This window comes from Podarcis melisellensis, assembly GCF_964234715.1.
Source record: "Podarcis melisellensis genome assembly, chromosome: 1".
Lineage (NCBI taxonomy): Eukaryota > Metazoa > Chordata > Lepidosauria > Squamata > Lacertidae > Podarcis > Podarcis melisellensis.
Window position 1 is genome coordinate 41470248 of NC_138528.1, and position 25312 is coordinate 41495559.

The 25312-nt window shown below is 44.3% G+C and overlaps 1 protein-coding gene and 1 long non-coding RNA gene across 14 annotated transcripts in view; one reads left to right on the forward strand and one right to left on the reverse strand.

Moving 5' to 3' along the window:
* Window positions 1-25312, forward strand: part of LOC309355679 (serine/threonine-protein kinase PAK 6-like) — a 46816-nt gene that overhangs the window by 6095 nt on the left and 15409 nt on the right. Inside the window, exons 1-4 of one of the 11 annotated variants that reach the window (XM_081886679.1) lie at window positions 7234-7395; window positions 8282-8343; window positions 19370-19578; window positions 23103-23735. In XM_081886679.1, the coding sequence (XP_081742805.1) occupies window positions 19375-19578; window positions 23103-23735 (837 nt within the window). In that variant the 5' untranslated portion in view covers window positions 7234-7395; window positions 8282-8343; window positions 19370-19374. Of the gene's footprint in view, window positions 1-7233; window positions 7396-7494; window positions 7701-8281; window positions 8344-13560; window positions 13739-13781; window positions 13881-16380; window positions 16478-16826; window positions 16991-17157; window positions 17311-19369; window positions 19579-23102; window positions 23736-25312 lie in introns of those variants that run through there. The other 10 variants (XM_081886687.1, XM_081886688.1, XM_081886686.1 and 7 more) reach the window with 10 other exon arrangements.
* LOC309356477 lies at window positions 650-16299 on the reverse strand. Of its 3 annotated transcripts, none has more exons than XR_014162815.1 (3): window positions 16222-16299; window positions 12443-12518; window positions 650-771 (listed from the first exon to the last, which is right to left on the reverse strand). It is a non-coding gene; the product is annotated as an uncharacterized lncRNA (long non-coding RNA). The 3 variants fall into 3 exon arrangements; XR_014162816.1 differs by having other exon boundaries at window positions 15492-16299; XR_014162817.1 differs by lacking the exon at window positions 16222-16299 and adding an exon at window positions 12605-13354.

The window sequence follows — 25312 nt, forward strand, 5'->3', positions numbered from 1 at the left end:
TTCATCTGAAGACCACAGGGCATTTTGCAACATAAAAATACAAAATGAAAACACAAAATACATAATATAATTTTAAAAACCACCAATAAAGCCCCACAATTATATGTTTGGCTCATTTTATAGCTTTTTATCCCTTGGTCTATTTCAGTAAAATCAAAAGCACCAAGAGAGGATGTTAATACTGTATTCCCTCCCCTGTTCCTCTGCCAGCCTCTTTGCTTACATTCCCCTTGTAGTAATGAGCAGGATTCTAGGTTGCTGTTGTTGTTTACACATGGCAGATGTGAGAGGAAAGTAGGTGGGGCAGAATAATCTCCGTAGTCTATCTGGAGGACATGCTCTGGGATGTCTCACCTGTAGCCTTCCAGATGTCGTTGGTGTTATGTAGTGTAGTTTCACCCTGGGCCAACAGGGGGATACTGTATATAGTTTTCACTCAGGTCTGTAGATAGTTTTCACTCAGGTCCGCGGCAGTTATTTTAGGCGGGAACTCTGGGCTGTTGTTGTTACAATGTTGACAGCCGGCTGCCTATAAAAGCAGGCCGGCTGAGCTGTTTGCAGTCAGTTCTATTCCAGCTTAGAAAATAAAGAGCTACTTGAAGAAATCGCTGTGCCGGCTGCTATGTCAACCCACAACTTAACAGTTGGACTCTTAACTTCCATCATTCCTCACTACTGGCTATGTTGGCTGGAGCTGATGGGCACTGGAGTCCAGAGTATTTAGAGGTTCACAGGTCCGCCACCCCTGGTTTAAAATGCCAGGGATAAACTCTGTGGATGAAGATTTGGCAACCTTAAATCAAAGCAGGCATCTTCTAAGGATGTAGATCTAGAACAAAGCATCTTAAAAGAAAGTCTTGTTTTGCTGAGAACCAGTTCAGACATTAGGTAAATTAGGTAAAGTGGGTGTCTTGTAGTTCTGCAGCAATTTGTGGAGAGATCAGGATCTCTCCCTTGGAGAGATCTGTGAGCTCTGGAGCTCTGCTTTGTTGCTTTTCTTATATCTAAACTGGCTATTAAGAAGGTGGTTGTTTTTCAGCACAGAATGCCAATAGCATGGCACAACTGATGGCAGCAGGCTTGGTTTAGCTGCCTGCTTCCTTCCTTGTGCCACCCAAGTGCCCACCGACTGTTATTAAACTTGATGGCGTTTGCTAAGAGGCAGCCAACAACCAGAGGATTCCATTGATTTCATGGGACTAAGAAGGTACAGAGCTTGAAACTGTCCCTTTAGCATAGTTTCGAAGATTACTTGCAGATTCCCAGTTCCACTTCTTATATCTGCTAGAAGCTAGTAGTTGTACCACCTGCCCACTCCCTGCACATCTCACATTTACATACCCTCCAACATTTCTCTGATGAAAATAGGGACATTAATAATAATAATATTTTTACTATTTATACCCTGCCCATCTGACTAGTTTGCCCCAGCCACCTTGATCAACATTTGATGAGCGCCGCAACCCCAGAGTCAGTCACGACTGGACCTAATGGTCAGGGGTCCCTTCACCTTTACTTTTTTATCTCCATTTAAGTATCAGTTTTTGAATTGACATGAAGGGATGATAAAATTGTCCGTAGTGAATCTTTCTTCCAGATGTCAACCAGTGTTGGAAATGCATGTCCCAAGTCTTAAGCTTTGTTTGGAACCCTGGGAGACTCTGTTCATTAAGACTGGCTTTTGAAGCCAGAGAGTCTGAACCAACATGTTGGGGAGAGAAGAGCTCACATTTTCTGAGATTTTAAATTTGCGGCTTAATTGCAATTTTAATGGGATAGTTTTATGTTTGTTTTTTAATTTCATTTTATTTTTACTCACCCCGAGCCTTTGGGAATTAGTGATCTATATTATCAACTAAATATTTTGAGCAATTTTATTCCTCGAGGCTGCTATGGTGATTTTATTAAGGTTGAATTAGAGGCAGAGGCCTCTGTGTTTTTATAAGTTAATAATGGCAGCTTGATTACTGTAGGCTCAGTAAGATTCCCCCAGAGATTCTGCCTCATTAAGTAGCATCTGTGTTGTCTTATTGACAGTCTTCTAGTATTCATTATGTCCCGTGAATGCTTTAAAAGAGACAGGTTCTTGCCTTGATTGCTCTCTTTTCAATTCAGAAAGTACAAATTCCATGTAATTTAATCTGTGCCCCACACTAAATTACAGCGTATAGTGTTATGAATTAAGGTTGCTATTCAGTGATAGTCATACTTAGGGCAGGCTTAAGTGCATTGATTTCAGTAGGTCTACTCTAAATATGTCTTAGGTACATAGTACCTTAACAGATTCAATATTACTACAATCTCTATTCACAGGCTTCCCTAACAATTCTAGATACATAGGGAGGAAAGCTCAAATGGGGAAATATGCCCCTTTGTAGCAGATGTAATATTCTAAGGCAAAACGAAGTAAGTTCTTCACCCATGATGCGAACACATTCTAAGTTTTTATTCCCAGAAAGTGGTAGGGGACGTTTTATCCCATGTTGATGGCCTTTCAGCTGATTCCCTGGTGGCCCGCTGGAATGTGGAGTTAACCAGGGCTATCGACTGTCTGGCTCCGAAGCGCCCTCTCCGATTGCATGGAGCCTGGACAGCCCCGTGGTTTTCCCCAGAGCTGAGGGTGATGAAACAATTGCTGAGACGGCTAGAGCGCCGGTGGAGGAAAACTCATTCTAAATCGGACCGGACACAGGTTAGAGCTCAGCGTCGAGCCTACCAAGTGGTGATAGCGATGGTGAAGAGGACCTTCTTCACCGCCTCTATTGCATCTGCAGAAAACAGCAGCAGGAGACTCTTTCAGATTGTTCGCAATTTAACGGAACCACCTGCACCATCGGGGCCTGGTAAGGACCCCAAAATCTCCTGCACTGATTTTGCAAGATGGGCAGGGTATAAATAATAAATTATTGTTACTATATTATTAATGGCATTTTGGTCCTATTTTCATTAAAATAAATCTTAGGGGAACAACACCAAAGCGCAAATACATCATCATCATCATCCAGTCTTAAAACAAACAAAAACAATAAATATAAATCAAGTCACAATCCAGTTCAACGAAGATGAAATCGCTTCCCAATAAATCATCAAAATGCCCGAGTAAATAGAAATGTCTTCAAAAGAAGCATAAAACCTATTACGGTCAGCAGCGGCTGCACCTGTTGAGGGTTGGCATTGCATAACTGGGATACCCTATGGAGAATGTCCTCACACAAATAGCACACTCAGTAAACGTGGTGCAGTTAAAAGGGTGTTGCCCCCTGATCTTAATGTATATAGGCTGCTATATCTGGAGCAGGCAAGCTAGTAAGTATCAAGGTATTAAGCTGCATAGGACTTTATATGTCAATACAAGCACTTTGAACTTTATAACTTGTAATGAGACATCGCCATGTGAAATACTAGATCAGGGAGCTGTTTTCCATGCCAAGGATGCATGTTTGCTCTCAAACCTGCTTCACCTGCCTGCATTTTAAAGTTCAACACACATCCGAATTCATGGGATTTTGTATGAAATTAAATGCTGAAACCCACTCCTAAACATGTTGCTCGGAAATTTAGAGCACTGAGATCAATAGGACTTGCTTCCACATCGTGTGTTGTGAAGATTAGGGTAGTCTAAAATGCAATGGTAATAAAGATAACTCATTCCTGACAACTAACGTGTCATCCAAAAATGATCTGCTATGCTAAGTTGGCAACTACTGGCGTCTGGAAACACTTCCTTTATTTTTAAAATTTTTCTCCTTTTGGGACACCACAGAGCCCCACGTCATCATAGCTTCTTGGGGGGGGGGGCTCAGTGAGCATCTCAATGCTACGATTGTCTAATGGTCAGCTTGACTGGCAACTTAGGGTACCAATATGGACTTGGGTATATGAGCCACCTGGACATAGGTACCAACTCCCCGGGGCCCTGGGTGCCCAAGCACCCACAAAACTCCCCATGAAGGGGCCAGGGCCATGCACGCCGCATGGCACCCACGGTACCGGGCACCCGCAGTAGCGGGGCCAAGCTGGCACTCCTGCACCCAGATACGTTCTTCAGGCACCCCTGACATTGTTGACTTTCAAAGTGAAATCTCAAGCCAATAATAACTGGAAGGAAATTGTTGATACCAGATTCGGTGGGAAATGGGATTACACAAATTGGAATGCTTCTGTGATGGGAGTTGCTCTCTGCTTATTCAACAACCTGCATGGCTTATTTATTTTAGCAACACATTGAAAGAGAGTATAGAATTGGCCTTTGACCAAACTTGGACAATATTATCTACAGAAAACATTGCTCAAATGTTTGGATAGTTACTACTGTAATAGCTTCTGTCTCAACGCCTTGCCAAAACCAGGACACTAAATGCTTTATATGCAGTCATTTTCTTGCAAGGTTTTCTAGTGTGGTTGGGTCCTTAAGCAATTTTGTCTTAAGTATTTTGCTCTTCTGTTTATTGTCACATTCCTTCGGTGACAATCCTGAACGCTAACATCTCTCACTGGCACCCACGTAAATGAAAGTCAGGTTTCCCCATGTCAAAGATGTGGAATGAGGATGCCTTTTGTTAGCCCCCCAAACCCCCCCAGTCAAGCTTTTAGAGTGATGACAGAACATGTAGCCATTATTTTGATAGTGATCTCTGTGACTATTGCAGTACAGACAATAGATAATAATATGGAAGGCTGCTCTGTAAAGACAATAATACCAAAGATGGCACAGCCATTCTCTCTACTGTAAATTGACTTCTTGCAGCAATTTTGTGCTTACGTGTGCTCCTGGAAGCCTAATTTTTGAGGGTTACTTTAACTTACAGTGGCCTAACAAATCCAGGCCAGCTTGTTGAGTCCTTTCCATGGCCCGGTTTTATGTGCATAACTACTACAAAGCATCAATTAAAAATTATACTTGCAGAACTGAATTAGTATTGGAAATCTGTATTTTTAATAAATGCATAAATAAAATACAGTGCAACTTGAGCCTCATCCCTGGGTGCCTCTAGATAACCTGTTTATTTAAGCATTCATCCTGATTGGCTTGCAGAAAGCTTACATGGAGGTTAGATTAACACTGGTCTTTTTAAAGCATCAATATCACCAGTATCATCAGCATCTTCCCAGCTCCATATGGCTCATGCTTCATGTTAGTGTACTAAGAGCCTGAATATTTGTGCACTGAATAGTTTGTACAGAGGCAGATGGGCTCAAGTGACTTTCCCAAGGACACTTGGTAAAGAGCAGTGTCTGGAAAGAAGCCAAGCCCTGTACTTTCCTAAAAACAAGGCCGAAAAGCATGACTCTCTGTTTTCTTAAAAAGCTGGATGGAGTTAACTGAGCAGAGTGAATGTGCTGTTCTTGTGAGACCTTAGATCAATAGACAAGATATTATGTGTACCTTGAGGCGTTCTATCTGAGGTCTTTGGACCTAAGTGCTTTTGTGTGCAGTGTCCATTGTTTGCATTAGATCCTTGCAAATAAACCAAGCCCCTCTTATTTGCCGATGGCTTTGGATGACGTGAACTCTGAACTTTTATCTACTTCAGGCGCATTTCCAGTATCTTCCGTGTACTTGGTTTGCTGGGGCTGGGGGGGCTGGGTGCATTTCTAGGAGCCAACACAGACTCTCAAGAGACTCTCAGAGCATTTAAACCAGATCGTGTGTTGTGTGGATTTGCAAGGCATTAATTATTATTCCTCCTCCTAATATATATTTATATCAGCAAGCAAGACTGCTTCTGCTTGGCAATAGCTAGGAAATTCAGGGCTGGTCTTGAAATTTGCAAGCCGGGTGACATGGTGAAGAAATGTCAAGATTCATTAGGGATAGCGAAGGCTCGAAGGCCCTGAGGCTCTGGGGATTGGGAGAGAGAAGAGCTAATGATCTCAGCAAAGTTTTAGTAGGTCAGTCAGCTAAGAAGGTCTGTGCACAGCAGTGCAGGGATTTTGGATCCTGAACTTACCTGCCATGCAGCAGGTGAAGGGTGGGGAAAGAGTCTCTCTTTAGACGGCAATGTGAATGGCTTCAAAGTACAATAAGCCAGCCCTGCTGCCCTAGGGAGCCCTCCTGCTTATTCTGCTGTGTAGCGGGTTCCCAGACATCTGCCCCCCAGCTCTCCCCAATGGCACCACCGGGTGTGCAACCACATCAGAGTACCCACTCACAAATCTCAGACACTCCAAGTCTCCCTTTTTTCCAGGGACAGTCCTGGATTTACAGAAACCTTCCTGGTTTCTGATTTGATCCCGGAATGCCCTGCTTTTCTTTAGGACATCCCTCTTTTAGTCGGAGAAATGTTGGAGGCGTTATCCAACCCCCGAGCCATCTGAAGACAGTCCTGTATAGGAAAGGTGTGGGTTTTTTTATTATAAAATGCTTAATGTTTTATTATGTTTTTATATATGTTGGAAGCCGCCCAGGGTGGATGGGGCAACCTAGTCAGATGGCCAGGGTATAAATAGTAATTATTATTACAGTGGTAACTCAGGTTACAGACGCTTCAGGTTACAGACTCCGCTAACCCAGAAATAGTACCTCGGGTTAAGAACTTTGCTTCAGGATGAGAGCAGAAATCGCGCGGCGGCTGCAGGAAGCCCCATTAGCTAAAGTGGTGCTTCAGGTTAAGAACAGTTTCAGGTTAAGAACAAACCTCCAGAACGAATTAATTTCTTAATCAGAGGTACCACTGTATTATTATTATTATTATTATTACTATTATTATTATTGAATAGGCTGTCCCTATTTTCATCAGAGTAATGTTGGAGGGTATGAAACCTCAGCACCTTAGCCAGGGATTCTCAACCTGTCACTTTGGCTGCAAACCCTGATGTGGACACTCGAGTGGAAAACTCAGGCCCTGCAAATCCCAATGTCAGCATTATCCGGTTCGTTTAAATTCAAATCCGTGCCTTTGCAACGCGCTCCTGTGTGCTTGCAGGGCCACGCCCCGAAGTCAAACTCCTCGCTAGGTGAACGGGAGCCCTGCACAAACACGCCAGGCAGGCCTCCGCCCCCTTCTCCTCCACTCTTCTGCTCCCCTTCTGTCATTCTCTCCTAAGTTTTCTTTTGGAGCGTCAGCAAGGAACTCTGCGTGAACTTGAGTTCCTACTTTGCTCTCAGGTGGCAGCGGCAGCCCTGGAGTAAAGGAGCCTTCCTCCTGCTGGGGAGCAGCACGACCAGGTTTGCTTATTTATGAGACTGACTTCTGATTGCTGCTCTCACATCCTATTTGCTGGCTGCTTACGGAGGACTGGATTTGTCAGTTTCAACTAACATCTTCGCTTTCCAGTTGCTTTGCTGCTGAGGATTAACTCTTCGTACGCAGAGCTGCATTCAAAAAAAAGAGATAAAAGAAAAAACAATAGAGTGCCAAGGAGGAATATGCTGAGCATTGATGTGCTTGTGCGGTGAGGGCAGGGAGCAGTGTGCACGGCTTCTGCAGCTTCTCCCCCTTCAGGGATTATTCTTGGGTGGGTGGGGGGAAGAAAACTGAAAGCTGAACTCCTTTGGGAAGGCCTTTACTCCATCTTCACTCCTGTAACCCGGCAACAACCATCCACCAATCAGCTTTGCTCAATGGCAGAAGTAGAGTTTGCTAGCAGTCTTTTATTCCTTCTCCCTTGGAACAGTCCTCACCAGCATCATTCCTGATGCACCCTGATCTCCTTTCGCACCCTGTCATTTCCAGGACCTGTGGGAGGTGGACCTGCAAGTATATCTGTTAACGCCGTTTACGGGGGTACGGAGGGGATGTGGTGTCCGTCTGGTGGGTGGGGTAGGATTGGGGGTGGGGGCCGACTCTGTAGAATACTGTCAGAATACGTGGAAGGAAAATTGCATGGATGAAACTGACAAGGAGAGGGGAAGGGGTTAAAAGATGCCCCAACTGATGCTTCTGAAATCAGTCAGCATGCAAGAAACGTGTCTGCCTGCTGCCTCTATGTATGCAAGACATAATCATCTGTCTTCCGAGGACCTTCTGCCTGGGGGGGGGGGACCCCAGACCCACCTATTTCAAATTTACTAAGAAAGCACCTGCCTATATGCCTGGCATACACTTGTCGTATCTCCTGGAATCGTGTGCAATCCAGATTTAATTTTAAACTATCAAGGAAAATTGAGAAAACGTGGTTGAAACTCTTTTGTATGATTTTAGAGGAGATGCCAACCCACATCTCCCGTGATCCAAAGGTAATTGCCACATGTTGTGGTGTCTGTGTGTATATAATTACTTGTCCCACATGAGAATTGTTTGGTAACATTTGCTGACTGCTGTGTATTCTTCTTTGCCAGGGTATTAAGGATTTAGCCTGATTTGAGGCCGAACAGAGAAGAGACAGCGGACTGTTCACCTGGTGAGTGAAAACTTCTAAATGTCATGGAGCTGGGAAAGTTGAGCAGGATAAGGAGACAGGCATTTAAAACGTAGGGCCTATTTTGTGTGTGCTGTGTACCTCTCGCTGCCATACACACAAAATAAGGTCTGATGCAAAGGATCAGAGAGGTGTGTGTGTGTTTTGGGGGGCAAAGGTTGTCCATAGGAGTTGGCCCAAGACATTTTGCTGAATACCAATTGCTGGAAATCGCATGTAGGCAGAGCACTGTTATGCTCATGCCCGGTTTGCAGGCATCTGGTTGGCCACTGTGAGAACAGGGTGCTGGCCTAGACGGGCCATTGGCCTGATCCAGCAGCTTCTGCTTATGTTCTTATGATAGCACCCTCCACTGTACATTGCAGGCTAGCATGAGTGGTGAGATCTTTCCTTCAGCACCTTGCTGCCGCTCTCCACCTCCTAATGGAAAGGGCAGCGCTGTGTAAAGCTAGCAAAACAAAAGCTCCACTGTTCTGCAAACACATCAATGGACCTCGGAGGGCGGTTGAACTACCAAGAGGGCTGATCTTAACACCTAAGAGGGTGTGTTGGGAAGGAAGCGGGCTTTCAGATATTTGGGGCCTAGGTCATTTAGGGCTTCATACATCAATGTGAACACTTTGAATTGGGCCTGGAAATGAACTGCTGACCAGCACAGGTGTGTTAACACAGGGGTTATACACATTCAAAATGGAACCCCCAACCAGTAATCTGGCTGCTGCATTTTGGACCAGCTGAAGTTTCTGAGCTGTCTTCCAGGGCAGCCCCATGTATAGCACATTGCAATAATCTAGTCTGGAAGCTATCCAAGCATGGAGTACAGTGGCCAAGTCATCTCTATTCAAAAGGAGGCCATAGTTGGCAAACCAGGTATAGCTGGAGATAGGCACTCCAAGCCCACCAGAGTCTCCTGTGACAATGTTGGACCCAGGGGTAACCCTCCCCCCCCCAAGCATTTAGTGAGAGGCATGTACATAATGGCCTCCGTTAAAAGATATTGTGTTTCAGGTGATTTGCGATGACATGAAAGCTCGCTCTGTGTGTACTGTTTCATTGATGATAGCCGTTTCACCCATGGAAATTATCACTTGCAGTCATTAAGTGACGAAATTTTATGTGCAAATGCTGAATTGGTACATTGTATGTGTAGGAGATTGGCAATCATTAGCAATGGCTGGTTGTAAAATATAGTGTAAGACATACTGGCAAACAGTTTGCTGGATTACAACATCTGTACCAGTTCAAGGCTTCTCTGCATTCTGCTTCTGTGTGTTGTCCATTCTAACTACACGCAACATGTGAGATCTGTAATTTGTTCTGCCAATATTTAAGAGCAGCCATGGGCCTCTCCAAAACTGATAGGAGCAGTTATACTTGCCATCAGTCCTGTGGAACTGAGGGAAACTGTGGGGCTAAAGCTTTGGGGGAAAGAGCCATGGCTCAGGGGTACAGCACATGGTGTTGTATGCAAAAAGTCACAGGTTCAAACCCAGGAACGTCCCTGCCTAGGGGTCTTAGTTGACCACAGGTTTAGCATGATTAACAATGTGATGCAGCAAAAAGAAAGATAATGCTATTTTAGGCTGCATAAACGTAAGTATTGTGTCCAGATCAATGGAAGTAGTAGTACCATTCTATTCTGCCTTGGTCAGACCACACCTGGATTACCGAGTCCAGTTCTGGGCATCACAGTCTAAGAAGGATGTTAGAAGAGGGAGTTAGGGATGTCTAGCCTGGAGAACAGGAGACTGAGAGGTGATATGATAGCCATCTTCAAAATCTGAAGGGCTGTCACATGGAAGATGGAGCAAGCTTGCTTTCTACTGTTCTAGAAGGTAGGACCTGAACCAATGGATTCAAAGAAAGCAGATTCTGACTAAACTTTAGCAAGAACTTTCTGATGGTAAAAGCTGCTGGACAGTTGGACTGCTAGACTCCTTCACTGGAAGATTTAGCAGTGATTTCTGCATTTCAAGGAGCAGAACTGGGTGAACCATGGGTTCCATTCTAACTCTGCAATTCTATGGTTCCTCCACCACCACCTTTCCAAAGCAAACAGTTATTCCTTAAAGTTCCAACTCGGCTCTATTCCAAGGCAAACTGAGGTGAGCTTGGGAGAGGTTACCCATCCCTAGATCACAGCAAGGCCACATTCAGAGAGGTCACTTTCAGAATATTCCAATCATTTCATTTGTCCACACCCTAAGATTTTATCTACAGAAACACACAGGCTCACTAAATGGAATTTGCCATTCATATTATTAAGAGCCAACATACCCCCTAGCCATCAGATGCCATTCATTTAAAAATGAGAAAAGAACAAAACAACAACAATGCAGTTTTGGCTTTCATTTATATATATATTTTTACCCTTTCAGCCCTCTTGGTATAATTTTTCACAAGACACTGCACTCTTGCAGTTTCTTTCTCATCTGTCCCCAAATACACCCAACAATATAGCAAATAGTTTTTCTTTCCCACTCACTCTCTGTCTCCCTCTTAAGCTTGTTTCTAATGGAATGGTAATCTGTGTCCACAAAAGGATTTAGAGCATTCCATCATCAGTTTGCAGTGCCATTGGCATCTTTAAAATGCCAGGAGCAGAGCGTCGTTATTGGGGAGAAAGCAATAAAATGCAACATACTAACAAAAAGTGACTGTACATTGCGACGGAGGTGGCTGAAAGAATTTCCCCCCAAGTAAGGAGGCAAAAGAAATATACAACATCCTGGCTCTTCAATGGAGTAAGGCAGAGATGGGGTACCTGCAGTCCTGCGGATCATAATATCCAGCCATTGGTCGGGGCGATAGGAACTGTAGTTCAGGAACATCTCTGGAGGGCTACAAGGTCCCCCAGCTCTGGACTAAGGAATTCAGTCATCCCAGCTGCCTCCACATGTACTGTAGGAACCTCCCTTCGAATGCCAAACCAGGGCTTCCATCTTCCCTGCCTCCCCACCTCCCAATCTTAGATTGCAAGGTAAAATCTGATTTACATTATTACACCCCTTTGGGAAAGGGCCCATCATTTTTGCTTGTCTGCCAGGTGCTACAAATATCTGTGTTTAGGTGTAAATAATGATAATACCAAATGGTTTCTGTGAGTCTGCAAGGCTGGGTATAGTGTAATATACAGTGGTACCTCGGGTTAAGAACTTAATTCGTTCTGGAGGTCCGTTCTTAACCTGAAACTGTTCTTAACCTGAGGTACCACTTTAGCTAATGGGACCTCCTGTTGCTGCCGCCGCATGATTTCTGTTCTCATCCTAAAGCAAAGTTCTTAACGCAAGGTACTATTTCTGGGTTAGCGGAGTCTGTAACCTGAAGCATCTGTAACCCGAGGTACCAATGTATTGGTTATACAAATACAGGTATACAGGAGAATTTCCTGCTTTCTGTTTAGCAGCTCTGGCCTGCATAGTAATACAATAACATTCATCAGTCTTCTAATGAGATGTTGGTCTTAATAGCTGGAAATCTGGAGCATCTCTATAGCTATGAGGATCAAGGGAAATATCTGAAATCATTTCTGCTGAATAATTAGCAACCAGAGGAAAGTAATCTCTCCAGTAATGAGTAGAAGGGTCCTTTTTTCATTTGGCACAAGTCTTAAGTTTTCTTCTGTTCCCCCTCAATATATACCCCACTAAGGAACAAAAGTACACATGACTTAAATTTGACTTTGCATCTAACATGTGAGGTTCTGTTGTTGCTTTTTTAAAAAAGCAAACTGTATTCATTGGGGAGAGCTGGAAATTAATGAGAGCAAGGCTGGCACAGAGGGGAAATGTAACCCTTTCTTCCTCTGCAGCAGTCGAGGAAAATCCCACGTATGATGCTTGTATTTGCTTTGAGGGCAAACACTTCATTGGTGGCAGTGTGGGATTTCCTCCCAACACAAATACTAGTTTGAGAGGATAGTTCATCCTCCAGGAATACAAAAGGGGAAGAAGGGTTAAATTCCCTCTCCACAGCTGCTAGGATCTTATTAGTTATCAGCTCCCCTCTCTCACCTGATGCAGTTTGGATACTGACCTGCCCCACCCCACACTGGCGGGGTGGGAGATGCATTTAACCTCACCTCATATCTAGCTTGTTCCTAATTCTTCACACCTGCTGCCTTCAGATTGGTGATATTACTATGCTTGTTCTGTGGCCTGTAACAAAGAAATTACTGTAGAACAAATAATTAAAAGTATTGTCAAAAGAAGAAATGATAAACAACAACAACAACAGTAGTTACCTCCAGTTCCTTTTTGTTATAGTAGTAAAAAAAGAGAAAGAAATGCCAGTACTTATATCTTGGTCAAAAGATCTGTGGGTGCCAGCACAAAATGGCTGCCATGGGCAGTTGTAGGGCAGGAGGTGAAAGCAGAGAGGTCACAAAAAAGCCACTCGTTACTGCACCTATGGCTTTAGAGATCAACATAGGCAAAGAAAAGGGGAGATCCCTGCCCCATAGAACTTACAAACACAATTTCAGTAGCAGGAAAGACAGCAGAAGGAGGGGAGGGAGAAAAAAAGAGAGAGGAAAAGTTAATAAGCCTGGGGAGGGGAGAAACTAGGACTCTGATGCACGTTCAGTCTGTGCAAGCATTTCAGTTTGCCAGATGGAACAATCCGCCCCTCTCTTCTGGCATCCAGCTCTGGGGTTTTCCTGACACCCCGCCCCCCCCAGCCAATTTTTTTTGGGGGGGTGCGACGGCGGGGGAGGCAGAGAAAGACCCCTTACGCAAGCAGAATCCCTAATGAAGCTGATGGGCTCCATTAGGTGAACCCCACTCAGGGGCGTTATCTGATGATCGCCCTGCTCAGAGTAGACCCATTGAAATGAACGAAGCTGTTAGTCACGCCCATTCTTTTCCACGGGTCTGCTCTCACACAGCTCACAAATGCACCGTGCGGCCAGGGGGCTATCGCAAACGTGACGCTGGATCCCCGCTATTAACATGCACAGCGAGCCCGTGCCAAGAGCGAATAGTTGGGCATCTTTTCTGGCAGGCTGGCCATTTCCCGGACCACACACTCCCAGCCCCCGACCCTTTCCTTCTCCCTCTCCCCTCTCCCCACTCCTCTCTCCCTGACGGTGCCTGACCCCCTTTTTTCCTCCCCTCTTGCCTCGCCCCTCCTTCCCAGCTGGTCCCTCCTCCCTCTTGCTCCGAATCTGCCGGCTGTGCTTTTCCTCGCAGTCACTGGGAGATGTGACAGCCTTTGGGATTGTATTATCTATGAAAAAGCTATATCCGGAGTTGAAAAAATCTTGACGTGGCTCCCGGGCAGCAGGGATGGATCGTGGAGAGAATCTCAGTCTCGAGCGCCTTTTCTTTTATGGCAGGGACTGATTATTTCCGCTGGTGGCTGTTCTCTCAGTACAGATGTGAGCACTAAACGGGGGGGGGGGAATAGGTCGGGGTGGGGGGCAGCAGAGACTAAAGACTAGCATGTTACTGAAATGTCAGTGTCTTGGAAGTACAGGCTGTATGTCAAAAAGGGACCTTCTCTAATTGCTTAAGCCTCAGGTATGCATTTTACATTTACTTACCAGGTCCAAATCCAGTTGTGAATTAAAATTGCTCTTGTGTGTTCTTTCTCTACCAGCTCAAAAAGTGTTTGATTTAGGCTTTTTGTATAATTTTTTTTATATTAAAAGGGGGTGGGGGGTGGAGAAATGCAAATATGCTCCAGGAGTGCTGGAAGCAGAACTGTAATGCACGAGAACAGTGTGGCTTCAGCAAAATGCAAAATGTGAGCAGGTTATTAAAACTGAAACAGGAGGATTTCTCTCTCTCTCTCTCTCTCTTTAAAATCAGTTTTTGTGCATGGTGGTTCTCTCCCCCTCCCAGCAATCTTGCTAGTCTGACCTTTTAAACCGTGTCCACCTGTCTGGTATGAGGCTGTGGTCTAAGATAGCTGAGATAGCTGGTGGAAATAAAACACAAATGCTGCTAGGAAACCCGAGGTGTTATGAATGCAAAATTGGATGCAGTTTTCATCATCCTCACTACTTGTGAGCAAATATGTGTCTGCTATTGAAGGTGCCCATGTGTCTCTCTGAGCCAGGTAACTGTTGCATCTGCAGGTGTAACTGCCTTCCTTGGGTGTTTTTTGGGGGGAAATTGTGGTTGGATTCTGGCAGTCTTTGTGGGTGTGGGCTTGAGAGCTGGCCAAGAGTTCCAGACCACAACTGCAGTGTAAAAGTGTTTAGTCCATAACTCAAGAAGACTTTGAGTCATAGAAGAACACTGTTGTTAATAGCTGCTCACCACAGCCATGGTTCCTTCGTTATTTTCTTTTCAAAGCATCTGAAATTACTGAAGCATTGTTTTGGGGGTGTCGGGAAGGAAGGAAGAAATGGTCCAGGATCCAAAGAACTTTAAAATTAGTTGGAGCTGAAGGGAACCTGGAGGAATATTAGCATGTTGGTCACTGGTTGATCTTTTGTCTTGAGAATGAAGGAAGTTTCAAATGCATATTTTGAATGAGGCATGGCAGCAAGTTGGAGGAAAAGTTATTGAAATCCACTTGGTTGGTGCAGGTGGATGAGCCAAATGCAAGATAAGAACATCAGAAGAGTCTTGCTGGATCAGACCAGTGGCCCATCTGGGCCAGCATTCTGCTCTCACAGTGGCCAAGCAGATTCCTATGGAGAGCTGCTGCCAACCCGTGTTGAAAATACTGAGCTAAATGGGTCAATGGTCTGGGCTCAGTATAAGGCAACTTCCTGTGTTCTGGCCATAGTGACCATTAGATTTTAGCAATGGTTGCTATTGCTGGAATCCAGAGCCATTGAGATAGCAATGTTATACCCACTTACCAGGGAGTAAGGCTCTTTCGACTCATTGGACCTCTGAGTAAATATGCATGGGGTAGTACTGTTAGTCTCATGTCTGTGGGCTGCCTTGAATGTGTCATGCAAGAGACATTTGCAAGCTGTTGGGAAATCATAACGTGGCAAAAAGGCTGACTGTGACTTGACTACATGTCACACAATTTCCCACGCTAAGGTGGCATTAGTGTGGTTCATTTCACCTTCTGTGCACAGGCCCTTGGTATGGGAGTGGCTCCAAGGGAATAACCAGTGAGGAGAAAAAGGAAGAGCAGAGTTTAAAGTAGCAAGATCACAAAATTACTGAGTCTGTTAATTATGTTGTTTGTTGTTCTTCTTTTGTGCTGAGGTGGGGCTTTCTGTTGGATGTTGAAGGGCACATTTGGTTGGCTTGCCACTCTGCTTTCAATGCCCAAGGGAATAGGTTTTGTGTGTGTGTGTGTTTTTACAATTATGGCTATATTGAAAATAGCTTGGGGGACCACAGCTGACTGGACTTTGGGGACAATGGTGTAGATGACAATGTTTTGGATGACATTACTTCCTACATCAGACTATTTGTCAAGATAATGATAGGTATTACTCATACTCTCTTGACAGCTGAGACACTTGTTTAATATCAAGGGCACAACTTCCTGAACTCATCTTATGACTCCTGGCTAACTCACTTTCATTTAGTAGCTCATTTGTATTGATGGAAGCTTCATGATGCCTTGGCATCTTTCTGTTGCTACCAGCAACATTGCTAGGCATATATCATTCTTAGACATAGGAGTGGGCACTCATTTTTTTGTTTAAAGGGTCAACACTATAAGCTTAGCCTTCAATCTTTCCCGCCCACAATGAACCAATTGCCAGCTTTAGTCCAGTAGAAGCTGTTGACAGTAGTCAAAGGTACTCTTTTGGAACAATCTCTACCTCATGGGTTGCCTCACTAACTGGGAGTATATCTGAGGGAACTACAGTGACACCCCTGCTGATGGGAGTAATAAGTAAGCAGTGAGCATATCAAAAATGCATATTGCTATTTATACCAAAATCGTCCTCTGTTTGTTGTCATGAAGCACCAAATTCAGGCAGTTATTTGAAAGGAGCAGTGTTAACAGAAGAATGAGTGATACTCTCCATCTCTTGAGAAGGGCAGTTAGGAGACAGTTGGGCAGAAAGAGAGAGAGAGAGAGAGAGAGAGAGAGAGAGAGAGAGAGAGAGAGAGAGAGAGAGAGAGAGAGAGAGAGAGAGGAGCTGTTGAGTGGGAACAGAAAAAGAGAGAGAGGACTGCTTCAAAGGCTGGTAGTGAGAACAGCTTTTCCAGGGGGGAGTCAGCGTGTTAGGCTAAACAGAACCATTGTTCCTTGTTTTGTACTTGTTCTTCTGGGTGTTATTTTCTATAAATAAATATGTTTAATCGCTTTACATTTCTGAATGTCTTTTGGTTTGGGGGAATATCGGGTAGCATATCTCACCCCATGCAATGGCTTTGGCTTATATAGTGAATTGTATAAAAGAACAATCTTCCCGCGGTGTATCTGAAGAATTGTGCATCCACACAAAAGCTCATACCAACTTAGTTGGTCTCTAAGGTGCTACTGGAAGTAATTTTTTTATTTTGTTGCGGTGTAGCAGTTAGAGTACTGGACCCGGGAGACCAGAGTTAAAATCCTGACTCATGCATGAAGCCCATAGGATAACTTTGGGTCTGTCACTATCTCTCGGCCTAACCTGCCTCAGAGGGTGATTGTGCGGATAAAATAGAGAGAAAGAGAAGTATTTATGTCACTTTGAGCTCCTGGGAGAAAAAGTGAGGTATGAATGTAATCATGAATAAAACTAGAGCTTAACTCAATAGGTGGAGGCAGCTGTGTATTGGGGGGGGGGGCTTAAGGGGAAGTCTAGACTTGGTGGACAGGTAGGAGCCAGGGCCTTTTAAGGAACCCCTGGGACATCACACCACTTTTGTTTGTATTTTGCAGAGAGCTAAAGAATAGACAGGAATCTCTGGGGAACTTTGGAGAAGTGGAAGCATGAGTGACCTATAGCAAAAAGGAAGAAGCCAAAAGTGTTATGAACTGCCCTCGGCTTGACCATTCCAACTGGTCATTAGAAGAATTAATAACTAAGAATTGGTACCTACGTTTGCTTATATCCTCCCACCCTCCATCTTCCTTTTATGTTGTATCTTTTAGATTGCAAACCTGAGGACAGGGACTGTCTTATTACTGATCTTTGTAAATTGTTGTTATTATTTTATTTTATTGACTTATATACCGCCCTATACTTGGAGGTCTCAGGGCAGTTAACTACTCTGGGAGCCGTTTTTCAACAGAAGAACAGGGCATATGTTCTTGTGTGTATATCTATGTGTGTATATCTATGTGTACAGTATGCGTGCAGTATGGTACCACAATGTACTGCTTTACAGGGTGACAATGTAAAGTAGGATAACCCAGCACTGTGTCTGGACACTCTGAAATCTAGATGAATGCAAACCTGTGCAGGTGTGTGTCATTGTGTAGGTTTGATATACATTGGACAGGTACATAGATGAGCTAGAATTTATCAACCAGTTTGCTGATCAGAGTGGCCAGCTCATCTCACACACTGTTTGCTAGTTCAGCAGTTTTCCTTTTATAAGGTAATCTGGTAAAGGCTCGGTTTGTATGTGACTGAGTGGTTATATGGTTTGGCTAAGTGTAAATGTGTGGATTTCTAGAGAGATTGTGGCTCCCCAGCATCTCTCCCTGTAAACCACTGTGGTACAGCTTGTGGACTACCTTGGTTACAGCTGGCAGAAGCAGATTTAAGGTAGCGTGGTTGGTTCGGTCGTACTGGGAGAATGGAGCATGGGAGGCATGTGTGTGTATCTGAATGTTGGTGTCACACAGGGTGCTGCTGAAATTTTAGACCCCCACGGTCTGCCACTGCAGCTGGAGCAAGAGAAAGCCAGAAACCCAGGTTTGGTTGTCACACTAAGCCAAATCATGGCTTACCTTGGGCAGCATGGCAGCTGCAGATCTGGGGGAGGAACTCAGCTGCTGTGATCTCCTCTGCAGGAACCTGTGTGTTCACACTAAACCATGGTTTAGTGCAAGATGGAGTTGTTCCGCCAGGTCTTTGGCCAGGGTTCAGTCTGACTCCCTCTCCCCTTTCATAAGAACTTGAATGAAAGTGGCCTCCCAGTTTTTCTCACAGGTGCATATAAGTTCAGCACAAACAGTTGGGCCTGGTGAGCATATAAGGTTCCCAGCCCTAATCTGCAGGTTGCCATCTGATTGGGTTTTATTCTGATCCTGATTTTATTATAGGATGTATTTTAATTGATTGCCTGATTTTTATGTTAATGTGTTATACATTTGATGTTAGCCGCTCTGAGCCCGGTTTTGGCCGGGGAGAGCGGGGTATTAATAATAATAATAATAATAATAATAATAATAATAATAATAAGAAGAAGTTTTATGTGAAAATCAGGTTACCTTTAATCATCACCCACTTTGTCTTTACCATTTAGATGCTCGTGTTTTGGGTTCCCAACTGTCTTCAGAGAAGGAATGGCTGCTCTACATATTTCATGAGCAACATTTGAATCTTGTCCATTTTAAAACCTGTTCATTAATCAAATCTAGGCTCTTTTGTGGGCGCCATGATGTAGTTTGCAGACAAAATGAACTTCCCTCTGAAGTCAGCATGTCACAGTAGTGCAGTATTATAATCATCCCGCTATTACAGACTGCGCTGACCCCAGAAAATAGGGCAGGATGGCAAAGAATACATTCAGAATATGTGCTACATATTTTTGCTTGGAGCTATGGTATTAGCTGTGACGACTGCGATGAACAATATGGAATGCGATCACGTTAGTAAGCGTGACACTGAAGTGTGATGCATAATGCAAATATTGCCAGAAAAGTCTGTGGCTGCTACAGTAGACATTATTCCTACTGAATTCATGCTCTGCCTCTGACCCAAATTCAGAGCAAAAATATCCCAACTGTGGTAGTGAGCAGGCTCAGGAGAGCTCCTTGTGAAGTTGAAGAGCTGTGCAGGCAACTGAAATCTGAAAAGAGAGAAAGCTCTGCATGGGGAATGTGGGTCTCCAGCTGAGCCTTACAGTTGGAACGTGTGACCAGCTTCTTGTATTGTGGTCCCAAAATAAATAAATCAGCTTATTTTATCTTTCTCATCCAGGCACAATGTTCCGCAAGAAAAAGAAGAAACGCCCCGAGATCTCTGCTCCACAGAACTTTGAGCACCGTGTGCATACCTCGTTTGATCCAAAGGAGGGAAAATTTATTGGCCTGCCTCTGCAATGGCAGAATATCTTGGACACTCTGAGGCGGCCCAAACCCGTCGTAGACCCTTCAAGGATCACCCGGGTGCAGCTTCAGCCTATGAAGGTGAGGATGAAATATCTGAACCCAATCATCTGGAATCTGAATTAAATAGTCCCTCCTTTACATTTCAGCTTGTCAGATATGGAGGGGATGTAGCAACTCCCTTATAAAGAATGGTTGCAAGGTGTTGGGATTTTGTAGTTCAGAGACAAGGCAAATAAGAGGTGACATGATAGAAGTTTATAAAATTATGCATGGCATGGAGTAAGTGACTAGAAAAGTTCTTCCTTTTTCTCTTATATGAAACTTGTAGACCCCCAAGGAAGCTGAGTGTTAGAAGACTCAGGACAAATTCTTTTATTTTTCATGCAATGCATAGTTGAACTATGGAACCGGCTCCCACAAGAGGAGGTGATGGCCACCAACTTGGATGGCTTTTTAAAAGAATGAGACAAATTCACAGAGGAGAGGGCTACCAGTGACTCCTACCCATGATGGCTTTGCTCTGCCTTCACAGTTGGAGACAGCAATGCTTCTGAATGCCAGTTGCTGGACACTACAGTAGGGGAGAGGGCTCTTGCTGGTCAGATCCTGCTTGCTGGTTTCCCACAGGCAACTGTTCAGCTACTGTGAGAACGGGAAGCTGGACTCAATGGCCTATTTAGCGACTGTCTCTTTTCTGTGGAACACACTTCCTGTTGAGATAGAACAGGCACCCACTATCCACACATTCCGGTAACAATTGAAGACGTCTTTGCTCCAACAGGCTTTCCCAGCTGGATGTTTGCCATGGGTGTCTATTTTATATGGTTTTAGATGTTGACTTTTTAAAACAGTTTTTTTGTGATTAATACATTAGCAACAACTTTCAATGGTATAGGAGCCCTTTTCTCTTTCCCGTCTGGGCACTCTTCATCTCACTTTGGAATTGATGTTGTCCTTTATTTTTCTTTAACTGCCTAGATATAATCTCATTCCATCTTGGGAAGGCATGTGTGAAGCAAACAGTCTCGAAGCCCGTTCTGTTGCAGTAACCCAGAAATTATGAATATGGGAGATTATTGTTTGAGAGAGACTGAAGAGGCCAAGCAGTCCCTCTTGAGTGGGCTCCTTGACCTGAGTGTTTGTTTCAGCCGTTTCCTCCCTCCCCCCCGCAACTCTTTTTCTATTAAATTATCACCACATACAGAGCAAGAAGCCCAACCCATCTGCCAGGGCCTGTCTCCTGAGCCAGCTGGGTGGCTGACAGAGCAAGTCAGACTGTTGACAAAAAGCAAAAGAGCACATATGCGTGTCTGCACAAGTAGATGGATGCATTTCCATGGCAGAAGTGGAGAGAAGGAACATCCTAGTCCTAGTGCAGATAGGGTAGCATATTTGTTCGAGCTTTTCTCTGCTTATTTTAGAATCGCTACCACCAGCCAGAATAAGTAGAGAGAGAGGAAAGAGGTAGTTATGGTTGGGTCATAGGATTGGCTTAAACCCGGGTGGATGGATCAGGCCTTCCTGACTGACTACGGAGTAGCACATACGCATGTGTGAATGCTCTCTGGTAGTCCTCTACTGTATTTATATCTATTACAGTGAACTGCATCCTTACATGAGTAAGGGAGTCAGTAGACAGAAGAAGCTACTGTTTTGACTGCTGCGGTTAATTCAGCTTGTGTTTTATGAAGGCACTGCAGAGATGTTAGCAAAGGGAAGAAATTCTCTTCTCACTCCAGGGGAAGTTTCCCCCCCATACGGATTGGGAATGGTGCCAGGAGAAGGCAAGGGTATTGTATCGGGCCTCCCTGTGGTGAAATAGATGGTGTTAGTTAATAGATTCTTAAGCTTCTTACTTCCTAAGTAAATGAGTTGGCTAAGCTGCAAGGTAGATAAGGTGTGGGAGGGGCAGGTGTCTGGGATGGAGAGACGTGTGTGCTATACAGTGGTACCTCGGGTTACATACGCTTCAGGTTACATACGCTTCAGGTTACAGACTCCGCTAACCCAGAAATATTACCTCGGGTTAAGAACTTTGCTTCAGGATGAGAACAGAAATCGTGTTCCAGCGGCATGGCAGCAGCGGGAGGCCCCATTAGCTAAAGTGGTGCTTCAGGTTAAGAACAGTTTCAGGTTAAGAATGGACTTCCGGAATGAATTAAGTACTTAAGCCGAGGTACCACTGTATTACGTTCCAGAATCAACATTATTTGCACATGGTCACAATATGATTTATCTCAGAATGGAGCCAGTTTCTTACTGTGGGCGAGTTGGTCGGTGAGAACATAAAGCTATCATTATTATAGATTTAGTATTGCAGATGATTTCCCCCACAGCATTTTGATACATCACTCAGTAAGGGGTAGCAGACAGCTAGAACAAGACTGTGGATTGTATCCAAATAGCTGGTTCATCATGTGTGCATTTACCGTGGCTTAACTCCAAACTCTTCCCTTCTCATATTGTCTGCACAGATTGAAACAAGCCCAGCTCCCTCAGCCCTAAGATTGCTTGAATTGAGCCTCAGATATTACCCCTATTCCATTGTTGTCAAAAATGTGAGTTAGTGGCCAGAGTGGGGAGGGCTACATTCACCTCCCGCCTATTCCAAAATCTCCTAAAGGCTCTCCATGGCTCAAAGGAGACCTGCAGGATGCACTGTAAGAGATATGTCTTTAATGCATGAGCAAGACTTTGGTTGGAGCTGCTGCAGGGTGCAATGGTAGGAGCTGAATGGGTGCATCTCTTCCCCCCTTCCATTAATGCAACTATTGTTGTGTGTTTGTCAATGACTGAACATGGCTCCAGATTTTAAAACAACTAGCAAATAAAAACAAATAGCAGGAGGCACAAATGTACTGTCTATCTGAGGCGTGGGGGGCGGTGGCTTTGCATGAGGTATATTTCTCAGTACCTTGCCATGTTAAGTATTTTTGTAGGTAGCGCTAAGCCTTTTTCCAATTCAAGTTCAGCATCACACAGTAGATGACCATCTCGGCTGTGAGTCCTGGAAGACCTGCTCCCAGTCTTGCAGGCGCTTTCCACCTACCAGGGAGGGCAGGGCCCTGACGGACTCCAGCTACAAAAACTAGGGTGCTGAACAGAGACTTGGGCTGGGGTGTTGTTTAGGGTTTTCGTTGTGGGCGGAGTTGTTGCTCTCCATTTTTTATATCTTTATTTTAGATCTTGTGATTTATGTGGCAATTGTTCAGTTGGCTTGTGTATTTTAAATGTTTTATTTATTTATGACTACTTTTGTCATGTTGTAGTTATTGGTATTTCTATGTTGTAAACTGCCTTGAGCATGGTTTGAACTGCGGAAAAGTGGCATACAAATAAAATTTTGTATGGAATCTTTATTAAACTTGTATACCACTCTTCATCTGTAGATTTCAAGGCTCTTCACAGCATATGTACCATATGTATGCATGTAAAGCAGAATGTGCTTCACCCCATAAATCTCTAATTCCAGTGAGAGGTAGGTTCAAGTTACACACTCAATAGTGTCAAAATGCCCGAGAATCTTCTGAATGTATCTTCTGAGAATGCCTGAACAGGTGACCACAGAACGTTAACATAGCTTTTGTTTGTTTTTGTGGTAGACGGTTGTGAGAGCCAGTACATTTGAAGTGGAAGGATATATTTCTGGGATACTCAATGACATCCAGAAGCTTTCCCTCATCAGTTCAAATACCCTGAGGGGGAAAAGTCCCACGAGCAGGAGAAGAGCCCAGTCACTGGGGCTTCTGGGAGAAGATGGACCCACTGACATGTACCTACAGTGTGCGGAACCAGACTGGGCAGACAGATATGGAAACTACCTCAACTGCAATGGCGGGAGCAAGTCCTCGAGACGGCAGACTTTATGGCCAGATTATAAACCTGCATTGGACGGACAGGCTCACTCCAATGGCCTTGTGATGAAAGCGCAGTCTCTTGGCCCTTCAGAATTCCAGGGCGCAAACAGCCGCTTTATCCCACTCTCCTCAGGTTTTCAGCGCCAGCAATACATCCCGGTTCCTGAGGCAAACAGTGAAGATGCTGGAAGGGGATGGAGCTCCGAAGAGCACTACGCTCAGCCTAGCCAGGGGAGCCAAGCTAATTCGAGGCCGCCCGGGGAAGGCAGTCCTGGCTCCAAATCGAGAGACAACAGCTTGAAGAGGAGGCTCTTGAGAAGCGTGTTCCCCTCGTCCAGCGCCTCAAACAAGATCGGAAACAGCCAAACACAGATAAAGGTATGTTTATTTTGTGCCTGAGAGGTTGGTACCTTTCAAGTACAGTTCTGAAGGTCAATATGGCTTCTAATAGTTTAAAGTTAATGTCAGGGCTTATGCTTGCATTATGGAGCAGCTATTGGCCTAATTTGCACTGATGTTACACCATCGACACAATCCACAGAGCATGCTGGTATATTCTTTGGCAAACTGTATTTCCCCTTGTTGCCCACAGTACAGCTGTCAAGGGAGCCAAGACAAACAAGCAAATCTATGTCTGCAATCATCATAATCTGCTTGTCAATGTCATTGTCCTTGGCAGTAGTGTAGTGGCGAATTCATGGTGGTCACACCCATTCTAAGATCATACAGCTTTCTTGGATTAAACAATAATCTTATAATTATATCATAGCCATGATTAAGGATGCATTGCCCCAATCAGTGCAGATCTCCATGTTTTGCCTTTTAGCCAGATCTACTATTTTCTGTGCACATACGTGGGCAAATGATTTGGAGCTCCAACATCCTCTTTGGGAGGGACTTAAGTTGTGTTTTCTGTGAAGTTCTATTGTATGGAGCAGAACTTGCACACCATTCTTTTGAAGCTGGAACACTATGCTTTCAGTGTTCCTGGATGCTTAGCTTTGGAGCATGAAGTGGCTACAAAGCTCCCCTTTCATGTTCATTGGGTGGCTGTAGGACTCTGGAGACAGGGACCCTGCTGCAGAATAGTATCAGGTCTTGGACCATCCATTACTCTGGATCACTACGCAATTAGTCCTTGGACCCTCTACTTTTCTTCAAAACGTATGTTTCTAGGCCTCATGACGATACGGAAATGCAATGAAATTTGATCTTTGTGTACTAAAGACCCAGTTGTTCCTGAATCTGAGACTACCTATTATTCTTCTCATGGGGAGAAAATAATAATTGGGGCTGAATTTTGAGTGAGAAAATACCCGTTGGAAATATGGTGAATGCAGCTGCTTTATCACACCCCTGCCCTCAAATGGCCATTCATTCACGTAAGCTCTCAGGGTTGCATTTGTTGAAGAAAATAAAATGGTAGATCAGTAGTTCTTAAGCAGTGGGCTGGGACCGACCAGGGGGCTTCAGTGTCATTGTCTGCCTCCTTCCTGGCCTGCTCTGCTCCAAGCAACCCAGTCATATTTTTTATTATAATATATTTATTTATTTATTTATTTATTTAGCAAACAAGCTGGGAATATAAATGAAGGGAAAAAGAGAGGAAAGTTGTTACAGGAGGAAGAAGTGAATGTAGAAGGACTAGAGGGAGGGATGAAAAAAAAACCTGACAGGCTGGGGTGCATGTGCTGAAAGTAAGGCACAAGTTGAGTGTGAAAGGAGAATGGGATAAGAAACTACAAGAGATGGGTAAAAATACTTGGAGAGGCAAGTAGGAGTGGGAAGGAAAAAATATAAAAGAAAAAGCCTTCTCCATGTAGAGACTCTGGATCAGCAAATTCTGTCTAAATTGGAGAGGCTGAGTCACAATACTTCCAGAGCCAACATCTGTACAGTGGTGCCCCGCAAGACGAACGCCTCGCAAGACGGAAAACCCGCTAGACGAAAGGGTT